This window comes from Perna viridis, chromosome 2 (assembly GCF_037379345.1).
Source record: "Perna viridis isolate PV_CMFRI_1.1 ecotype Kerala chromosome 2, ASM3737934v1, whole genome shotgun sequence".
Lineage (NCBI taxonomy): Eukaryota > Metazoa > Mollusca > Bivalvia > Mytilida > Mytilidae > Perna > Perna viridis.
Window position 1 is genome coordinate 14,489,639 of NC_142446.1, and position 22,759 is coordinate 14,512,397.

At 32.3% G+C, this 22,759-nt stretch overlaps 1 protein-coding gene across 1 annotated transcript in view; it reads left to right on the forward strand.

Moving 5' to 3' along the window:
• LOC148623755 (uncharacterized) overlaps positions 1 to 22,759 on the forward strand; it is a 71,224-nt gene that overhangs the window by 29,243 nt on the left and 19,222 nt on the right. Inside the window, exons 5-7 of the mRNA XM_088565831.1 lie at positions 6,109 to 6,233; positions 19,919 to 20,008; positions 21,516 to 21,630. Of these exons, the coding sequence (XP_088421957.1) occupies positions 6,109 to 6,233; positions 19,919 to 20,008; positions 21,516 to 21,630 (330 nt within the window). The remainder of the gene's footprint in view (positions 1 to 6,108; positions 6,234 to 19,918; positions 20,009 to 21,515; positions 21,631 to 22,759) is intronic.

Sequence of the window (22,759 nt, forward strand, 5' to 3'; positions counted from 1 at the left end):
TTGTGAGCTGACATATGTAGAATCATGCTGATATATAGTCCTCTGCAGGTTAAAGTTAAGGTAAAGTCCAGAGAAGCCATTGAATATTGTGAAATTAGCATAGAAGCCTATGGAAAGTGGAATTAGTGGTTTTTAGCCTTAAGAAGAAGCCATGACTAAATGAAAAGTTTCTTGAAATAGCTTTAAACTACTTGAAGATCTTGTTAACTTTGCCATGAGAGGAATACACTACAAAAATCCTTCAAAATATGCATTTTTTTAAGTTATAGGTCCAAATTATGGAAAATTGGTCTTTTTGGCTGATTTTTATGTCCTATCTTGTAAAAAGTGTACAAAATTTAGTAAAAATATCAAATATTAAACTTTGAGGGCTATATTTACCTAAATATGGTGGTAATAAGCACTTGAAATCAAGTTTTGTGTAGATTTGAGCAAAAATTAGGTTAGAAATGAGGAAAAACTCACTTTCATTACTGCGGTTAAGGCCATATCAGCATTCCCCTATGGCAACATGGAAAATCCATTATTGAGTACTTTTTTTGCTTTAGGTGCCCTTTACTGGTCATGTTTTAATGTGAAAACACTGTATTTACAAATTTAAAGCCAAATATATCACCTTTTGTGAAAATTTAAAGATTTAGGATTTTTGACATGTGATCAAGAAAAAGGGGGAGGCATGTCAGAAATAAATTTTTAAAAATAGACCAATTTCTCAGAAAATGATTACTTTTAAAACTATTTCTTTATTAATATTGTTAAAAAACAAGTTGTGATTGATATTTTTTATTTGAAAAGTCAGAAAAAGTTCTTTGCAAATATTTAATGCATTTAAGTATGGTAGAATATTGTCACTTTTTTGCTCGCACAACTTGGTTACCCTATATTTAAAAATCAAATATATAAAAAAGTGCTTGTCACATTTGACTGAAACTTTGCAAATGCATTCAGTATGTGTGTAGGAAGATACCTGTATAGTTATTTAATTTTTCTAAGACAAAAAGTGACTCTTTAGGTTACAGACCACCAATTCAACCAATGAACATTTGGAACGTACGCAAAAATAGTCCTACGCAGAAATTACCCCTGTTCCTCATAGTGCTGTGAAAAAAGTTCTCATCTTATTTAAAAAATTTAAACAGTTTCTGAAAGGAAAAACAATTCTGTACATTTTATAGGTGCATTTTGCTTCTTGTGATGTGAAGCCTAATCTCCATAATGATTTTTAAATATACCCCTATCTTGTGAAAACACTGGGATTTCCCATGCTATTTATAGACCCTTCACTTCCGGTGACCAGTACTGCACTGCAAGTCTGCTAACCCCACATGCCATTCTGAGGATTGTGAGCTGACATATGTAGAATCATGCTGATATATAGTCCTCTGCAGGTTAAAGTTAAGGTAAAGTCCAGAGAAGCCATTGAATATTGTGAAATTAGCATAGAAGCCTATGGAAAGTGGAATTAGTGGTTTTTAGCCTTAAGAAGAAGCCATGACTAAATGAAAAGTTTCTTGAAATAGCTTTAAACTACTTGAAGATCTTGTTAACTTTGCCATGAGAGGAATACACTACAAAAATCCTTCAAAATATGCATTTTTTTAAGTTATAGGTCCAAATTATGGAAAATTGGTCTTTTTGGCTGATTTTTATGTCCTATCTTGTAAAAAGTGTAGAAAATTTAGTAAAAATATCAAATATTAAACTTTGAGGGCTATATTTACCTAAATATGGTGGTAATAAGCACTTGAAATCAAGTTTTGTGTAGATTTGAGCAAAAATTAGGTTAGAAATGAGGAAAAACTCACTTTCATTACTGCGGTTAAGGCCATATCAGCATTTCCCTATGGCAACATGGAAAATCCATTATTGAGTACTTTTTTTGCTTTAGGTGCCCTTTACTGGTCATGTTTTAATGTGAAAACACTGTATTTACAAATTTAAAGCCAAATATATCACCTTTTGTGAAAATTTAAAGATTTAGGATTTTTGACATGTGATCAAGAAAAAGGGGGAGGCATGTCAGAAATAAATTTTTAAAAATAGACCAATTTCTCAGAAAATGATTACTTTTAAAACTATTTCTTTATTAATATTATTAAAAAACAAGTTGTGATTGATATTTTTTATTTGAAAAGTCAGAAAAAGTTCTTTGCAAATATTTAATGCATTTAAGTATGGTAGAATATTGTCACTTTTTTGCTCGCACAACTTGGTTACCCTATATTTAAAAATCAAATATATAAAAAAGTGCTTGTCACATTTGACTGAAACTTTGCAAATGCATTCAGTATGTGTGTAGGAAGATACCTGTATAGTTATTTAATTTTTCTAAGACAAAAAGTGACTCTTTAGAAGAAGCCATGACTAAATGAAAAGTTTCTTGAAATAGCTTTAAACTACTTGAAGATCTTGTTAACTTTGCCATGAGAGGAATACACTACAAAAATCCTTCAAAATATGCATTTTTTTAAGTTATAGGTCCAAATTATGGAAAATTGGTCTTTTTGGCTGATTTTTATGTCCTATCTTGTAAAAAGTGTAGAAAATTTAGTAAAAATATCAAATATTAAACTTTGAGGGCTATATTTACCTAAATATGGTGGTAATAAGCACTTGAAATCAAGTTTTGTGTAGATTTGAGCAAAAATTAGGTTAGAAATGAGGAAAAACTCACTTTCATTACTGCGGTTAAGGCCATATCAGCATTTCCCTATGGCAACATGGAAAATCCATTATTGAGTACTTTTTTTGCTTTAGGTGCCCTTTACTGGTCATGTTTTAATGTGAAAACACTGTATTTACAAATTTAAAGCCAAATATATCACCTTTTGTGAAAATTTAAAGATTTAGGATTTTTGACATGTGATCAAGAAAAAGGGGGAGGCATGTCAGAAATAAATTTTTAAAAATAGACCAATTTCTCAGAAAATGATTACTTTTAAAACTATTTCTTTATTAATATTGTTAAAAAACAAGTTGTGATTGATATTTTTTATTTGAAAAGTCAGAAAAAGTTCTTTGCAAATATTTAATGCATTTAAGTATGGTAGAATATTGTCACTTTTTTGCTCGCACAACTTGGTTACCCTATATTTAAAAATCAAATATATAAAAAAGTGCTTGTCACATTTGACTGAAACTTTGCAAATGCATTCAGTATGTGTGTAGGAAGATACCTGTATAGTTATTTAATTTTTCTAAGACAAAAAGTGACTCTTTAGGTTACAGACCACCAATTCAACCAATGAACATTTGGAACGTACGCAAAAATAGTCCTACGCAGAAATTACCCCTGTTCCTCATAGTGCTGTGAAAAAAGTTCTCATCTTATTTAAAAAATTTAAACAGTTTCTGAAAGGAAAAACAATTCTGTACATTTTATAGGTGCATTTTGCTTCTTGTGATGTGAAGCCTAATCTCCATAATGATTTTTAAATATACCCCTATCTTGTGAAAACACTGGGATTTCCCATGCTATTTATAGACCCTTCACTTCCGGTGACCAGTACTGCACTGCAAGTCTGCTAACCCCACATGCCATTCTGAGGATTGTGAGCTGACATATGTAGAATCATGCTGATATATAGTCCTCTGCAGGTTAAAGTTAAGGTAAAGTCCAGAGAAGCCATTGAATATTGTGAAATTAGCATAGAAGCCTATGGAAAGTGGAATTAGTGGTTTTTAGCCTTAAGAAGAAGCCATGACTAAATGAAAAGTTTCTTGAAATAGCTTTAAACTACTTGAAGATCTTGTTAACTTTGCCATGAGAGGAATACACTACAAAAATCCTTCAAAATATGCATTTTTTTAAGTTATAGGTCCAAATTATGGAAAATTGGTCTTTTTGGCTGATTTTTATGTCCTATCTTGTAAAAAGTGTACAAAATTTAGTAAAAATATCAAATATTAAACTTTGAGGGCTATATTTACCTAAATATGGTGGTAATAAGCACTTGAAATCAAGTTTTGTGTAGATTTGAGCAAAAATTAGGTTAGAAATGAGGAAAAACTCACTTTCATTACTGCGGTTAAGGCCATATCAGCATTCCCCTATGGCAACATGGAAAATCCATTATTGAGTACTTTTTTTGCTTTAGGTGCCCTTTACTGGTCATGTTTTAATGTGAAAACACTGTATTTACAAATTTAAAGCCAAATATATCACCTTTTGTGAAAATTTAAAGATTTAGGATTTTTGACATGTGATCAAGAAAAAGGGGGAGGCATGTCAGAAATAAATTTTTAAAAATAGACCAATTTCTCAGAAAATGATTACTTTTAAAACTATTTCTTTATTAATATTGTTAAAAAACAAGTTGTGATTGATATTTTTTATTTGAAAAGTCAGAAAAAGTTCTTTGCAAATATTTAATGCATTTAAGTATGGTAGAATATTGTCACTTTTTTGCTCGCACAACTTGGTTACCCTATATTTAAAAATCAAATATATAAAAAAGTGCTTGTCACATTTGACTGAAACTTTGCAAATGCATTCAGTATGTGTGTAGGAAGATACCTGTATAGTTATTTAATTTTTCTAAGACAAAAAGTGACTCTTTAGGTTACAGACCACCAATTCAACCAATGAACATTTGGAACGTACGCAAAAATAGTCCTACGCAGAAATTACCCCTGTTCCTCATAGTGCTGTGAAAAAAGTTCTCATCTTATTTAAAAAATTTAAACAGTTTCTGAAAGGAAAAACAATTCTGTACATTTTATAGGTGCATTTTGCTTCTTGTGATGTGAAGCCTAATCTCCATAATGATTTTTAAATATACCCCTATCTTGTGAAAACACTGGGATTTCCCATGCTATTTATAGACCCTTCACTTCCGGTGACCAGTACTGCACTGCAAGTCTGCTAACCCCACATGCCATTCTGAGGATTGTGAGCTGACATATGTAGAATCATGCTGATATATAGTCCTCTGCAGGTTAAAGTTAAGGTAAAGTCCAGAGAAGCCATTGAATATTGTGAAATTAGCATAGAAGCCTATGGAAAGTGGAATTAGTGGTTTTTAGCCTATATATATGTTTTGTTTAGATTTGTTTTTGTTTGTTATTATTTGTTTTAATGAATGAATATAGAGCTTCTATTTTAGCAAAAAAAAAGAAATTTCATTTGCTAATAGGTACTAAATAATGAATAATTTCATATTTAGATTCATTACTTCTTTTGAACCTATAACCTAAGTAAAGGACATTGGGTAATTTTCCTCAGATTCTGTTCAATGCTGTAATTAGGCCATTTAAATACTTTATGAATCGATTAAATATTTGCCCGGTTGTGTAGTCCTGGATGAAAGGGGTTTTAACACGAAATACTTATTATACACAGCATAAGACTGTAAATGACAATAAGAGATAATATTCAACTAAAAGCGGAAAGATTAACCAAGGGCAGGCTCGAATTGTAAACATTTCCCTACAACGGACATTGGTAAGAACTTCATTTGGGTTACGGGTACTTTTGAAATACTCATTGTAATAAGATATATATGTCCAAGTGGTAACGTGTTTAATTTTTAAACAATAAGTTGCATTTTCACCTAATAGCGCCGTGTCAACCTTCTGGTGAAACTGCATGAAGTGTTTTTCTTCAATCACTGAACGTGTGGTTATAATCTTGGCCCAGATTCTTTAGTGAAATACTTATGACATCCTTTTCATATATCGTTTAGTGTACGTAATGATAAAGATTTTAATCACTGATATCTCTGCACGTATAGCTAAGGAGTAAGTATGTTGATTCCATTCAGGAGTTTGCTGTCCATAATTTTAGATTGGGATAGAATTTAACCTAGGACGTTTTGTTAGATTGTTTTTGGTATTGAATGAAAAAAACTGGAATAAATACATTTACTCAAACGTCGAAGGACGAAGATAATGGCAGGAAAACAAACTGAAAGCAAGCACAAAAATATTGTAGCCTCTTCCACAAGTGGATTTAGCGCTATGTGTTAATTGATTATAAGAACTAATCAATAGTATAGTACATTTTTTAAACAGTTATAATTACTAACCTATTAGTGAATAAAGTGTTCTAGAATAAAAGTAACTGACTCGATAAACAGGATTAGAGTTATATTATGCTTTTATTTTAAGGGCTCATTAAACATGGTGGAACAATTGTTGAAGGAACCGCAGGAAATACTGGCATTGGACTTGCTCACATGTGTTTAGCCCTAGGGTACAAATGTGTTATATATATGCCCAACAACCAATCACAAGTAAGTCACGAAATATTCATCCCGATTGGCACTAATTAATGTAGCGAGCATTGTCATATGTCAACCATTTCAGAGTAATTGAGATTGTCTCCGCTTGAAGTAGGTTTCATGTTGCTCGATTCTGTTTGTTGTCTTTTTTTTGGTACTCTAGATATTTGATTGATTTAAGGGGCTGTTACTTGAGCCAATGTAGAATTAAGGACCAAAACAAGCACTTACCTGGCTTATGTGCTTATTTGAGTGAAAATCCTTTGATTCTTGTTAATTCCTGTTACAAGGTTTTATACCGCATAATGAAGGTTTTGATGAGTTTAAAGGGTTAAAACCTATCCTTTCAACACTTTCTATGATGACAATACTTGCATGACGTCGCAGAATTTTTATCAGCAAAATGAATTTAAGTATTTTTTCGTGTGTTATACAGCAAACTGTGTTGTGCAAGATTTTGTTTTACTGAAAACGGTTAAACTCGTATTGGGTTTTCAGTACAATTTTGGTGAGTACAATACTTCTTGTATTGTACACTAAACTGTATCATTATCCACTGTGGATGTAAGTACAGGAATGGTCCTATACATGCATTGTGTGATTTACGATGCAGCAAACAGGGTAAGTAATTGCAGTAATGTCCAATACGAAGCCATTACGGAAAATTAATGATAGTCGAGTGTCATCCACCAGAGCTTTTCATTATCATTGGTTTACAAATACAAAGGTATAACTATTGCCTATTTAATATTTATCATCTAATGTGGATTAATGTTTTACGCTAATATAAATTCAACTGCAGTATATAACACGGGCAAGCAAATAAGGAAATAAATCTAGTTTCATGTATAAAATGATCAATTGTAAGTCGGATTTGATGGATTACATAATAACTCCTATATCGCATCTTTTTGTTTGCGGTCGTATAATGTTGTCGACGTCGTACGCAGAAATTTGGTTTCTGTATAATAACTTGAGCGTATGAATCTTTATGAAATTCCTCAAGTTTAAATTCAATACCACAAAAGTCAGGGTAGAAGTGTGTGTGTGATTAACTGTTAAGGAATTAAGTACCAAAAAAAAAAACTAAAAATCTGGATTCCACACAAAATCTTGATTACCGGTAAATGTACTTGGATCTGGATAACTCGAGGTTTCTTACTAAAGAATGTTGAGATAGGTATTTGGGGGGGGGGGGGGTTATCACCCCTAACCATTTAGGAATAATGAACTAAAACAGTGACTGGTGCAATCCATAAAATAACTTTAACTTTTAAACACAATGTTTTTATTATTGTTGTTTCTTTCATTGTTTGTGTTGACTTGGTTTTGTGCTAAAAACCGCCGAAAGATCTATATAACTTGACTAAAATTGTTTGGATATCTTTAATATTGTCTTAATATTGGTGACAGTTGCATTTATGTAATGTATTTTTGAAGTTTGAAGAACAATATGTGTGTTTTGTAGCCCTTTCGCCTATGTTGTACTTAACTTGTCTCGGCGGTCGAATTCAGAACTGCCGATATTCTTATTTATCAGATTTACACGTTTGTATTAGTGGGTCCTAGTTTAGAGAATGATTTTTTTTTTTCTGAATAAACCATACTAGACCTACAATTCTGTATTGATATTATTACAATATATGATTTTTTTCAACTATTGAGAAATTATTATATAAATTATTAAATATTTTTTTTCTACTAATATTGCTATAGATATGGTAAACTTACAGAATGATATGTTGTTATTCAGGCCGTTGTTTGTCCCGATTTATACCATGTTTATTGACGTTTTAGCAGGTTCTTAAACAAACCATTCCTATTGAGAAGACACACATGTTAAACAATTGGATAGCCAGTAATTGGTTCATAATTTTACCTTACGGTTGTACGAGTAGTTTTATTTGTTTGTGAATTTGTGTTCTCATCTTTGTTCCTTGTATAATGTGTTATCTATATGTACTTTCTATTATTCACTCATCTTTATAATGCTGGTTATATTAGTCTTTTATTGGTAAACTATCTTGTACTGATCAGCAAAGGAATGAAAAAAAGAGGTTACAGGTATATATTTTCCCAGCTTATACATGTAGATGAGTCTTAATCTGTTGCTGCCTATCGTGGAGCCTTTTTCTATTTGCAGTTGAAGATAGTATTTTTAAAATGAGTTTTGCGAAACTAAATTAAAATTGAAATGAAATATAGGCCTTACAGAGAAATGTGTTTATACCTTGTACAAAAGATTTAAGTAACAGAAGTATTTTTAGTTTGTTCTTATGTGTATGTTAAGCAATGTGGTAAATTCGGACTAATAATTCACAATAACATGTATTTTCCGGTCCGTATTGGTCCGCGTACTAAGTCGTGGGAAATTTTGAGCGAATCTGTTGATTTAAAACAATGCTAAAATATTACTTAGGTTAAATATATTGAAACAATTGTCTACTATAATGTTGACACGTGTACAGTTGTCTACTATACTGTTGACACGTATAAAGTTGTCTACTATAATGTTGACTTCTGTACAGTTGTCTACTATAATGTTGACACGTATAAAGTTGTCTACTATAATGATGACACGTGTATAGTTGTCTACAATCATGTTGACATATGTGAAAGGCAAGGTTTTTCAAAGAATTTTCCATACTGACCGTAGTTGCAAACGTCGACCAATATCAGTCCTCGGACGAAGCTTTTGGAGTTGATATTAAAGTCTTGGTTGATGCACCATTAAAATATTAAAATTTGAATTTAAAAATTAAAATGTTATTTTGAATATGTAGTTTTCATAATAATTGAGTTTGTGAATTAAATAACAAGATAAGCTAGGTAGGAATATTCTTGGGGTAGAATTCATTTAAAATCAACGAATATATTTTTAGCAGGGTATGGCACGCCTTTCTTTGGGTCCGCGTGTGTAATCGTTTGGGATATCATATATGCTATTATACAGATTTTTAAAAATATGCTAGTTTAATGTCAGTCTGAATGGCAACTACATTGGAAAAATGACATATCATATAAGACGTTTTCAGTGTGGACAACAAATGTAATAAAATCAACGGTAACAAGACGATTAAAATTATTTCAAACCAAACTGAAAAAGTAATAAAATAGTAATAAAATGACACAAAGACACATTGATGGCCAACATCTTTTGACTGTAGACAGGCGCATGAGGTACCAGTATCGTATTGCATATCCCTGAGCAGGTGTACGTCAAAACAAGGATGCTATAAAAATATAGTGCATTTTCTTTTTGCCTCTCTACAAACTAATATTTTGTCAAAAGATATGAACAATGACTTATAAAATAGAGCAAACATCACACTGTAAGATGAAGAACTTTTTCAAAAGAAAATCTAACATAATATCATAAAAATGTTCCACTGAAAAGGTTGGTTTGGTGAGTGCAAAACGAAAGTGAAAGTAGGGAAAATGGCTATTTATAGTTCGAGACTACTTTTCTGTCCGATCTTCGTGGACTCACCCTATTTTCTTTGCGGGAAATTATTTTTTCACATGTCCTTAGAAATGCTACATAAGTGAAAGTTTTATTGAATCAATTTACATATTTTTAAAAAAAATCCTAAAAATATGCACTTCACTATAGAAGTCTATGAAAAAATTAATACGATACTGAGACCATGAGATCTGCCATGGGGTTAAAGCCCTTGTTTTTGTTAGGTCAAAAGTGAACTGAAGCAACAAACACAACCACCATTAAATTTCCAATTATCTCCATTGAATACCTCAACATATACCATACAGATAAAAGTGAGATATCCACTTAAAGAACTCTTGCAATTACTGAAAACTACTTCAGAACATATTGAAGAATGAAATACCGTATAAACTACCAGCATTAGAAATAATCGGTCTCTACAATTCCAGTAGACTGTCGATAAATCCATCGGATTTTGTTTGAAAGGATGTGCTTTATAGAATATATTTCGGTGAAAAAAAAAACAAACTGGATGAACAGTTATACTATTTTTAAGAACCTGTAAGTGCTATTATGTTTTTTGTAAAAGTTTCGTAACGGTGGAACATTTTAGTTAATGTTTTCTAGAAGCTTGTGATATCGAAACCCCTGGTGCAAAGCTTTTCTGTGAGGAATTAATTGCATTCATTACAAAAATCTACATGACACTTAATTACAAATATTGGCAAAACGAATCAGTTGTGAAATGTAAATCGCCTAAGATATGTGGAGATTTATTTTAACTTTTATCATTAAGGGTTTATAATTGCTAGATAAAACATATAAAAAAGGAACGCGGTATATGTTCTCTGTACGATACCAAGAAAACGCTCGACATAAATTCGCATTGTTCTTTATTATTATATTAGCCATTTACACTTTCTACAACTGTGTATTGTCATTATTATTTTTTATGTAGACTAGTTGGAATAACTTTGATCCAACATATAAAATCCTTGTAATTTATTAAGTAATTGATAAAACACTAATAAGAACACAAAACTTGAAACTTCTCACTTGAGCAGAATGGATCATTTGTCTTGCATAATATTTCCATACTTCTTCTTGTCCATTTGTCAGTTATATGCAATATGAGATTGACTGTCATGTCGAAATCTGTTTATGTGTTGCACCAAACTGAATTGTACTTTTGGGGAGTTGGAGGATGGTGTGCGCTAGCACAACACGTAAGCTTTAAGTTTAGCATTTATAATTGTGAACGTGTAAATCAATCCATCTAAACGTCAGTTTTGGTGACATAGTACACCTGCTTTCATTTTGTGAGATGTGAAATTAGATACTCTCGAGAGAGGATAAAACCCGAATCTGTAAAAACAGGTGTGCTATGTAGATCTCATAAATGTTTGTAATTAAAGTAGGTGTGATGTTTATTTTTATACTTACCCTTCATACTTTCCGTATTAAATATTTTAAAAATAAACAGTTCTAGCAAGGTTCAAACTGAGTAGATGTTGATTAAGTGGCGGTTCGTGTCATAATAGGGATTTTTCTATCGGCTTACTTTTTTCTATCGGCTTACTTTTGAAAAGTATCGGCTTACTTTTCAAAAGTATTGGCTTACTTTTGAAAGGTAAGCCGATACTTTTTGATAAGTAAGCTGATACTTTTTTCATTGGTGTCATAATCAAACTGACCAATAAAAAACGGTCGTTATAAGTTAATAGGAAAGTGATTCTGCATAATTCTAAATTCAGTAGTAGGTACCGCAACCAGCAAACATCCCTTTGACCTTATTATACTGTATCAAACCGATAAATTAAGTAGATACATAATATGATAAAAGAGGAAAGTTCTCAATATTATCAAATCAAAAAGGTTATGAAGAACAAATGGCTTTTTGGTTGACATCAGAAATTCAAAAATTTGAATGTATTGCAATGATTTTAGAAATGATATTCCCGAGAGAGAACCGAAGAACTTTCGATTCACCGCCTATTTATTTATTCTTACAAAATGATTATTTTGCTGTTTTTTCTGTCTATACCTCGTTATCTACCATTTTCGATATTAGTCTAGTTCTGAGTCTGCAGACTTTCTTAGTTGCTAAGCCTCGAAGAGACTCAAATTTTTTTTTTAAAAACTTCGAGAAAACATTTTGTTTTGTAAATTCTTCAATTAAATTATTTCAGTGAATCAGTCATGATATATCTACATGTACATGTATATAAATTAGTATTGTATATTCGGATAAAACTGTGTATGTTTGCCTCTTGTTACAATATATATTACTGTCTAAGTGTGTCTTTTAATTATTGGGTGTTAATTGACTGAAGGCTGATAAAACTATATAGTGACCATATTTAATGGATAAGATTTAATTAGTGGTGCATGTGGGTGATGAAAACGGAAAACAAACTTGAATTTGCAAGATTTACATAATCATATAATAACTGAACGACATATTTCTTGGAAACGTGCCCTTGATCCATAGAAATATTCCTAGCCAACCCTTCATCAACATTTCCGTGAATTTTACTTGGATGCAATTCATATAATATATGCAATACGAAGATATTGTTACGCAAGTAGATTCAGTGCATATCAATTGACAGGTGGAACATTGAAGACCGTTGGACCCCTTTTAGATATACCGGTTCATTATGTCAGAGGATTTTTTCAAACTTCGTATCAATCTATTGCAAATAAATAGATATATTTCCTATACAAATTATCAGGTTGGACGATTCTTGTGAGATTTACAGCACCCTGCCCACTTCGAGAGAAAACTTGTTATATGGGAACCCGTCCTTAACTCGCCGTGTGCATTTCATCGACTGCAAATAATTCTACACGCTTTCCCATTCAAAGTGGTGGTTCTTAATCCAGGATGAATACCGTGATTCCTTACTTCCGATAAGAAGTAAAATGATCTTTAATTACCGTAATAATATTCTGTCGAATATTGATGCTCAATCGATTTATATAAATAAGAAATAAGTAAGTACTTCGTTTGGGTGGGGGAAAATCACAAGATAAAAAAACCAAACAAAAACAAACAAAAACAAACACAAATAAAACTGAAGGAAAATGAGAATGTGACTGGGAGAAAAAAAGGAACTGTCAATATTTATCGGCTATGGAGATGGGTGCGATGCATATTCTCATTAAAAAACCTTTTCCTATCTTTTAAAATTACAAAAAAGTTAATGTCCTTTATATGTGCCCTATATCTTTATATTATAAATTACTCTTAGAAATGGTTTAAAGCATGGAATCATTCAGTATTATTGTTAATAAAATAAGTAAATTGAATTAAAATTTGAGAAAAAAAACTTCTTGATTTAGGTGTTTTTTTCATCAATACATTTGTAATACAAAAGTTTCTATCAGTGTATAGCATGACAATACACTTGGAATCCTGTCAGAATGTACGGGGGAGAAGCATTTTGCATCAGACTCAAGGTTAACGTTTATGCATCAAATAACCTAAGGCTTACATTCCTACTTACATTGTGATGCGATAAAGTCACCTGAGAAGGAGAGTGGTGACACGGTTTTTGTTGGAAATGGGAAAACCGGATCAATATTTATTTAGAAATCAGAAAAGAAAAAAAATAATCCTGTAAAGCTTTTGGAAGCGGATATTTTATTTATTGTCCCTCATTGATGTTTCTTAGTCGTCGTTCGAATCCCGGCTTCCTTGATTTCAATTTTATATGTAGTTAACTTGGCGTTTTGTTTAAAATGTTTTAAAACTGATGGTCTTGTAGTCCCGTTTTGATGCAATGATAAAACTCAACTTTTAACCAGTTCTTACTAAGCTGTAACGAGATACCGTTATGCTCACCATCTCGAATCGATATCACCTGCCATATTTTTACAAACTAGACACCAGCGTAGTTCATAACAAGGTTGTGAAAGCTATAGAATATCTATTGACTAACAGTTTATTCTCAGTCACTTCTTTTGTGGTGAGACAAATTCCAAACTCTATTAAACCTTAAGGAAATATATTAACCCAGAACATTTTGTTATAAATTTCCATATTTTTCAAATATTCCACCAAAAAGAACTTTGTATTTACGTAGATTTAAGTGTCAGCAAACACATGCCGGTAACTAGAAAGCAGGTTTTAGCGTCAAATAACCCAGAGGTTCTGAGTGCATATGGGCCCCATATCCCCGCTTAATTAACTGCTTCCTGTTTCATCGCGAAATCGGTGCACTGCTGCCATGCATCATCAATTTGTGTGTGTGTGTGTGTGTGTGTGTGTGTTTTATTTGTAATGTCCTTTGTAATCAGAATGGTGTATTCAAAAAAATATATCAGAGTTCAATATTAATCATTTAAAACAGTAATGTTGTGTTTAGATACGTTTGAATTCGACCCCTGTACTTTCCTGTTATCCCATATTTTTACAATCTGACGATTATTTGAGGCGTAAAATTTAAACAATGGATATAAATTGATTCAGTACATGAGTACTTTGATTTATTGGCGTGTTCTTTTTATCTGTATGTTGAAACAGTCTTAAAAAGCAGTATAATTCGATAAATATTCATGCAAGTTCGTTAAAATGCTTGAATTGGTCAACGAACTAGTTGGGAACGAACTGCAATTTTGTTAAAAGCTCGTTCTTTCAGAGCGCGTTCCTTTCTGTATGGTTGACAATCGTTTCCATCTTAAAAAATTATTTTAGAAAGATATGGGTTGCTTTCAGTATCTTTATTTCGATATAAAAACACTTAACAACTGAGAGGGACTTTGGTGTAAGAAATACATAGAAGGTTGGTTATATATAGTCCAAAAAATCGAAAATCCCATTCTTTGCAATTTTTGATCAATTCTGACTTTGAAAATCGACACAAGTCATCAAAAGAACCCCAGAAGTATTAATTATGATAGTACTAAATAAAAAATACTAAATAAGCCATTTTTATTGAAGTGTAATTACTTTAGGGGTTTTAACATTGAAAAAAATGTGTCAATTTAAGCGATTTCTCGATGGGGTAGTTTGTACGTATTTTTTTAACTGCAACTTTTTGGTACCAATGGAAAGCTAATATATTTGGCTGTCTGACAAAATGTACTTCGATTTGAAGAAAATAGAGGTTAGAAGAATAAAAAAAAACCAAAAACATTGGATTTTTGCCTCTAAGATGTACAAAAGTGCCCACAAAATACAAAAATACTTCAGTTTATTTTTTGGCGATAAAATGATTTGTCTATGAAAGGTATAAGGGTTCCTGAAAATCATGTTTTGGTTAATTAGTGGGGTGCGCGGAAGTTATCTCAGGCTATGCACTATTAAAATATGTATATACATGTAGGTAGCTTCACAGTTTATATCATCTAAGTCGGGTTGGTCGAACGCCCCTCCATCTCATGAATATTATTTGGAGATCGATTTCCTACAGGATAGTTCCAATGTTGGACAATATTCAGTGATATCTTTACACTAATTAAAAATTCAAAGCTGCATGTATTCAGCTTGAATTGTGTGTCCATATTTGCCCCGTCTGTCATGCAGGGTTCTACCTCTACGGGTGTATCTAGCTGTATTTCATTTTATATTTCTATGCGAATTTCTTGCAACTTTTTACTTTAACTATAGACTACAAAAGACCAAAATGCATTTTTGATTATGTATTGGAATAAGTTCCAATGTGTTTCATTATCGCTCTCTTTAAATATTATAAAGCTGCATTCAGTAAAAGTTTCTTATTGTTTTCTATTAATAATTTCACTATAATACATCATTACTTTCACTAACGAGTCTCAGACGTTTTCAAGTATGATTTTTCAAGTGTCTAAATTTCGGTATCTACTTTTGAAAGTTTTTGAATGCACCAATAACTCTACACGGTTAATTTTGCTCCCTAAACGTAGCGGGATAACAAGTTGTTTTTGTTCCACCTTGACTTGGCATAGTCTATTACTTTTGTCCGCGGAACTCCTCTGAAACGGCTGAATGAATTTAAACCAAACTTTGCACAGAAATAGGGACCATATATAAATGTTCCCAAACATTTTTAAATTTTAAACCTGGTCACCGTTTAAAGACGTGAAAAATCATAAAAATTGGAGAGAAAAAATGTAGACTTGATGTTTGGTTTAAAAGAACTTCCGATCAGCAAAATTTAAGATTTTGAAAATGGCCGCCATTCCAAGATGGCTGCAGGTCGAGAATTTAAAAAAAAAAAAAACTAAAAACAAAAACAAAAATAAAACTAACTAACAAATTCCTGAAGCCGTAAAAAAGCTGATTTTGGGATCTCCTGTGACAATAGGAATCGGTGTTCGTGTCCAACACAATTGATACTAGTTTTCGTTCTGTTTCTGAACGTGGCGAATTATAGTCTCGCCTTTTATAAAGCCTTTGAATACAACATATGGGTGTGAGCTTGACCTTATAAGGTACTGGAAAGTCTCTTCTTTGTATATTGTTTTATATCTAAGACGGTAGTTGAAGAAATCTGTCAACTTCAAAAACAAGGATATTAGAGAACGACGAGCACAACTGACCAAAAAGCTGCGTCTTATTTTAGTCCCTGCTCAAGTGTCAACAGATGTATATTAAAAAAGATCAGTTTTAAATGAAACTGTTGAAATAAACTTGGGATTTCTTGTAATTCGTCTTTCCAGTAAGGTAAGAAATGCAAATGTTACTTGAAAATCAGGAATTCTGAATATGTAAAAGAGAATGAACTTAAAACCATTTAACGGAAATAAACGAAATCCCGAGGTATAACAAAATCTTTCCTTTCTATTTGTTCAGCTAAATGAACTACATTTTTATGCATTACATTATCTAACTGATCCAAACTCAAAAGATTAAGACATAGGCAAGATGTTACAATGTACTGACGGGACCGTGACGCGTAAGTAGAAACTTAGCTCTCCCTCACCATTGCAAATGTATATATAGAAAAGAAAAGGCGTCAAAAAATGAGGGACGATCAAGAAATCGTTTTTCTGTTCATCATTCCTTTATTCGATTGACGTAGGTAAATCCCGATCAACAAAGGACTCAAAGTCAAACGAAAAGTAAAATCAAGAAGAAACCAAAACAAATAAGAGCAACACTAATCGTGATAAAATTTGAAGTCTAAACACGCCCAGAATGATGTAATTCTTATTTCATTTAAGAAAATTCTCTTGAAAGTCTGTTATCAACAATATTGTGACAGTATTATGCAAAATGCAATTAGTTATGTTCATGTCAATGTATGCGGCATATATATATATATATTAATCGTCTAAATAATAGTCAACAATCACTCTTACGGGGTGATGGATCGTGAAAAACGATAAACGTCTAAATATGTTTAACATCACCAGAAGATGGTAAAATTTAAATTGAATTTTTCGGATAACAGATATCCTTCCTCAGCATAAAACTCATAAAACTATTTAAATTGAATATTTCGGATAACAGATATCCTTCCTCAGCATAAAACTACTCATAAAACTTATAGTTTTATGAGTTTTATGCTGAGGAAGGATATCTGTTATCCGAAATATTCAATTTAAATTTTACCATCTAATGAAAGACCGAAGACTTCTATTCCTGTTTATATGTACCATGCATATGTACACTCATTTTAAGCTGTATTTATGGAGATTTCAGTAGGTTTAGTAGTATTTCATGGTTGTTTTGGGCTTTGTTTCCCTGCCTATGCTTATAATAATTATTTTCTTGTCGTTATCTTTTGAAATATATAAAGCTCGTACATTTGTTCTCAATTTTATACACCGTCTTTTGTTAAAGTCTAACCACGAGAGGAATCTCGGACATAAGGGCTATCTGATTAATCAGGAACTTTATATTGCATTAATATACTAGTGCACTCCCTGGATTAATCCAACGAGAAAGTGACCGCAGAAAGATTATGAGAACTATTTTAGGCATATCTCCCCCGTCTCTTCTACGAAAACCCCTGCTATATCTGCGTTTTTTTCGGCCGGGTGGGAGTACATTTTTCCTTTTTACCACAAAATCGTAAGTGTTACTGCAATTTTCTTGGTAACATTGTAAAGCTGAGACAATGGGCTATACGACTATTTCTATATTTGTTTAGTTTGTTCATACATGCAAGGCCAGGAAGGCTAAGACGCTCAAACAATTGAGTCACAAAAATCTTGGCTTTTTGACCCAGTGGAGTACAAATATAGGCTTATACTGAAAAAAAGAATCCTAGATTATTCTTTGGCGACAAATTGATTCGGTAAAGGGAGGTATAAAGGTACTTAAAAATCACCATGAAGTTGATAAGTGGGAATGGGTGCACGGTGAACCCTCCCAGCCCACGGACTATTGTAGTACACAAATCCCACACGTGTGTCGTGAAAAGTGATCCACTGGCTTATATCAAATCTGTTTACATAATACTTAGTATGTATAATTATATTGATTAACAAGTTAAGTTTAATTTCGTAAAATCATAGTCAAGTAGCATCTGTCGATAAGAATGTAATGAAATCAAAATTTACTGTTGTCAACGAAGTATGCACCAGACTCGAATCAGAATTACAAATTATCACATTTTAGTACGTTCTTATCCATTACGTTTTAGAACGGTTTAAATCCTATATGAACGGGAATTTGATTGGCTGACAGATTTGCAAAACTTGAAAAGTATCGGCTTACTTTTCAAAAGTAAGCCGATACTTTTTACTTTATGCATTAAGTTATTTCTATCGGCTTACTTTTCAAAAGTAAGTCGATACTTTTAAAAAGTAAGCCGATACTTGTTGAAAGTAAGCCGATAGAAATATCCCTATTGTGACATGATCCACCACTCATAGTGATCGAATGCCTCGAAAAGACTGTAAATATTTATACAAGAAGAGTATTTAGAATATGAACTTTTACTTTTATTTTTACCTTCCAAACTTGCAAAGTAGGGGTATATAGTCCTAGGAGTCCGTCTTTCTTTCCTTCCGTCCGTACTTTGTTCCTTCCGTTACACAGGGGGACCCATTTCTTATCAATTATTCCTCCTACACCGTTGAATGGAATTTAATAAAACTTTCACAGAGTCTTACCAATTCCAATTGTGTACCACCTACTTTAGATTTTGATCTGAATGGATTTGGGGTTTCACATTGCAAAACATGGCCTTTGTTACTTATGAATATGGAGACAAGGAAGGGAACCTATTTCTTATCTGTTACTGCTCTACATCTCTAAATGTGATCTGATGAAATTTCGTTCACCTTCTAACTTGGATTTCGTTCTGACTCAATTTGGGGATGTTACATAGCAAAATACTTACTTTGTCATTGATGAATATGGGGACATTTGGACCCATCCGGAATCTGTTACTACTCTTATATGGAATTTAATTAAACATTTACAGAATCTTTATAACTTTTTACCATTGTGCACCTTCTATTTTAGATTTTGATCCAAACCAATTCGAAGGTCAAAAGGTGTATGATGTGGGTATCAATTTAGGGAGCATTGCTCACAGTTTTTCTAGTTTTAGCTGCTTTGCAGCAATATCCACATCATATAAATGGTAAATACTGCATGTATCAGCATATGACCTTATTTTCTTAATGACCAATAGGACATCACATTCACTGAAAATGTAGTAATTTCGAATTCGTATTTTTGAGATCTTTAAATACTAGATGATTTTTTTCTTTTTAATTTGAACACTAAATTGTTGATTGCCCTAGAACTCCTGTTAATAATTATTATAGATAAGAAATTCAAATTTACTGGTAACTCCCATCAAAAACATCTTTGTCATAACTATTGATTCGGATCTGTTACTCAGTAGGGTTATTGAAACTATGATTTTGTTATTATTATTATTGTTCTAAAAAGTGTTTATTTTTATCTACGAGATTTTTTTTAAAGAGGTTGATCGGTATTTATACCGTTAGGAATACTAGGGTTACAATTAGTTCTATATATTCCTTGACTGTCGGATATTTTTACAAAAAAATTAAACATAGACTTCATGATTGCATAGTGTTTCTATTTGACATCTATAGATTTCATAATTATACATATGCTCTAAGCATGCAGGAGTAAGTTCATCATTTAAAAAAAAGTACTTTCTTGCAATGTTGAAATTCACTATTTTAATTCTTCAAAGATAAGTTGAGTTGTCATTGTATGGCGAGTTTACTTAACTTGTATTTCGTTAATATGTACGGGCTATTACACACACTTTGTTTGGTGTAGATACTATGTAGTGGTATACTGAAGTTGATAAGGATAATTAATTTGTTTTAGGAGAAGATTGATATGCTCAAGTTGTTAGGAGCTGATGTTAGACCCGTCCCCGTTGTTCCTTGGACAGATACGAACAACTATAACCACCAGGTTGGTATACCGTTATTTTAGCGATTGTTTACTTCAATAAGAGTGCTTAAAAGTTTTTGTATCACAAAAACAATGCAAGAAAAACAACACAAACTGGGAAGCAGTTTAGAGTTTGGTTAGTATCTTAGTATGGTGTCTGCCACAGACCTCTTGTTGGTCATTACTCGTTAAACAGTATTTGACTATCGTCTCTATCACTGAACGTCAATATTCATAGATAGAATCCTGTTAACATCTGTTATGCAAGTATGGTAAAATAACTTGTTGTATTGTGTTGTTTTAAATTATATATTTTGTTACATAGTCACTCCCTGGTGTGGTTTTAAAAATGACGATTTGCTTTCCTTTTTATTTATTACAATCGATGAAAACAAAGATGTAAAATTTTGAAATCCTAACGGAGTTACTACATCTAATTAATTTTGTATTAAAACTTGTATTTACCATTTTGTTCACAATCGATGTGTTCAGTCAGGTAAAAAAAAATGCCTACTTGTCATATTAATGCCAGTACAAAGCTTAGCAGAGCAGATTGTTCCATTAATTTAATTTTTTTATGAAATAGTGTCGTTTAAATTTTAAAATTGATGAAAACACAAGGATGCAAACAACAGAATAAAGATATCGATTTCTTGGGTTATGGCCCCAACCGTTTATAATAAGGGACCTAACACACATTTCATAGAACTTAACTATAAAACTAAAATAAAAGCATCTATGACATCTATGATATTGTTCCACAATATTCTAAATCATTAAGCATAAGACTGGGACTAATTCTGGGGGTTTAACTTTTAACCTTTCAGGAAAAAGGGCACAGAAAGGAGCATTTCCTGAGGTCCAGACATTACCTTGACTATTACTAATTTGATCTCTTTGAAATTCTCCCACAAGGTGTCATGCTATCAAAGGGAGGCTGGGATTGATTTTGTGGATTATGACTTCAACCATTAAGATATATCAGGGGTAAAAAGCGTTTTTTTCTGATATCGGGACAATAATTTAATTGACTCTGAGTAAATAAATCTTTTTGAATACCCTTTTTAAAAGGTGCACAACGACGAAAGGAAGTCTGGTGTTAATTTTTTGGAGAGATGGTGGTGGGAGGGCATGTGACTAGAGGCCATTAAGAATAGTGGGTCACAGATAGAACAGAAACAAGCATTTTTCTTATTTCTGGGTGATAACTAGAGTAAAAGGGGATGAATCTCTTTGAAATAGTGCCACAAAGTACCTTACTCTAAAAGGAAGATTTAGATTGAATTTGGAAGTGTGGGAACCATTCAGGAATTAGGGACAAAAGGGACCACTTTGATTCTGGTCAAATTCGTATCCTGTGTCAATGTCTAATCCAATCAAATTTCATAGCTGTGTTAAGTTTAAATGGTTTATCAATAGTTGCCACAATTGCTCAGGGTTCGACTTCTGCGGTCATATCAAGCTGTGCTGCGCCCTGCAAAGCATTTTATCATACTTTCATATCAATGATCATGCAGTTAAATTATAGGCCAAAAGATTTGCAGAAAGTATACAGAACGCAGTATGGACAAATCAATTTGACAATCGAGCAAACAGAAGAGCTCATATAGAAACAACTGGACCAGAAATATGGCAGGAGACCAGTAGGTATCATGCTATTTTACAAAAAACTGATATCATGATCGATGATTTTTGTCCAGTCCGTTATGTTGATCAGACGTAGGTGGTTTGTTCTGATTTTTGAAACTAAAAGCTATATGCGAAATTTGAAAGCACGTTCCAATTTTAAATTAGGTCAAAATTGAACGACTATACCTTGTGTCAGTTATTTCCCATTTTCCTTCAAAATTATCGACAATAGGCAACACTGCAGATTTGATGATTGTGCAGAATTGAAAGGACTGCAATTGTTTAAACAAAAAAACTTCATATCACTACCACTAATAGAATAGAATTATGTCCAGGTTAGGGTATAGATGTATTACCTCTACGATTGGAAAGCTTTTTTGTTGAACTCGTACGAACCTTTTGTACTGTGTTTAACTTCTTACAGATACGAATAAGAGCAGAAGGACAAGTAATTGCTTCTAAGTATATGATTTGTCAATCATTGTAATGTAAGATTATTTTCCATTTGTCATTGTTTTTACTTATATAGACCGTAAATGACCGTCGTCGTCGTGCATAGACATTTGGTTTTTGTGCTTTAATTTGAGTATTAGTTCGTTGATCTATATAAAATTTTATATCAAAGTTACAAACTTCGAAAGGACGGTTGGTATTGATTTTGGGGGTTATGGTCCCAATCGTTTTAGTATTTGGGGCCAAGAAGCATAAACTTTCATAGAATTTAACTATTTAACTCCAATAAAAGCAAAGGCATGTCTACGATATTGTTCATAATATTCTTTACCACAATGGTCAGACGGATTGATTTGGGTGTCAAGATTTGGAACTTTTAAGAAATTAGGGGCCAATTAGGGGGTCCAGAAACATTCCTCTGATGTCCAGACAATAAATTGAGTATTACTGAGTAAATCTCTTTAAAATTATATTACAATGTGCTATGCCACCATAGGAAGACGTGGATTGATTTTGAGGGGTAAAACTTGAATCTTGTAGGAAAAGGGAACCATGAAGGGCCCTGAAACAGGTATTTTCCTTATGTCCGTATAATAATTTGAGTACAAGAGAATAGATTTCTTATACATTACTTCAAGGTGCCATACCACAACAGAAAGACGGATTGATTTTTGGGGTTATGACTTGAGT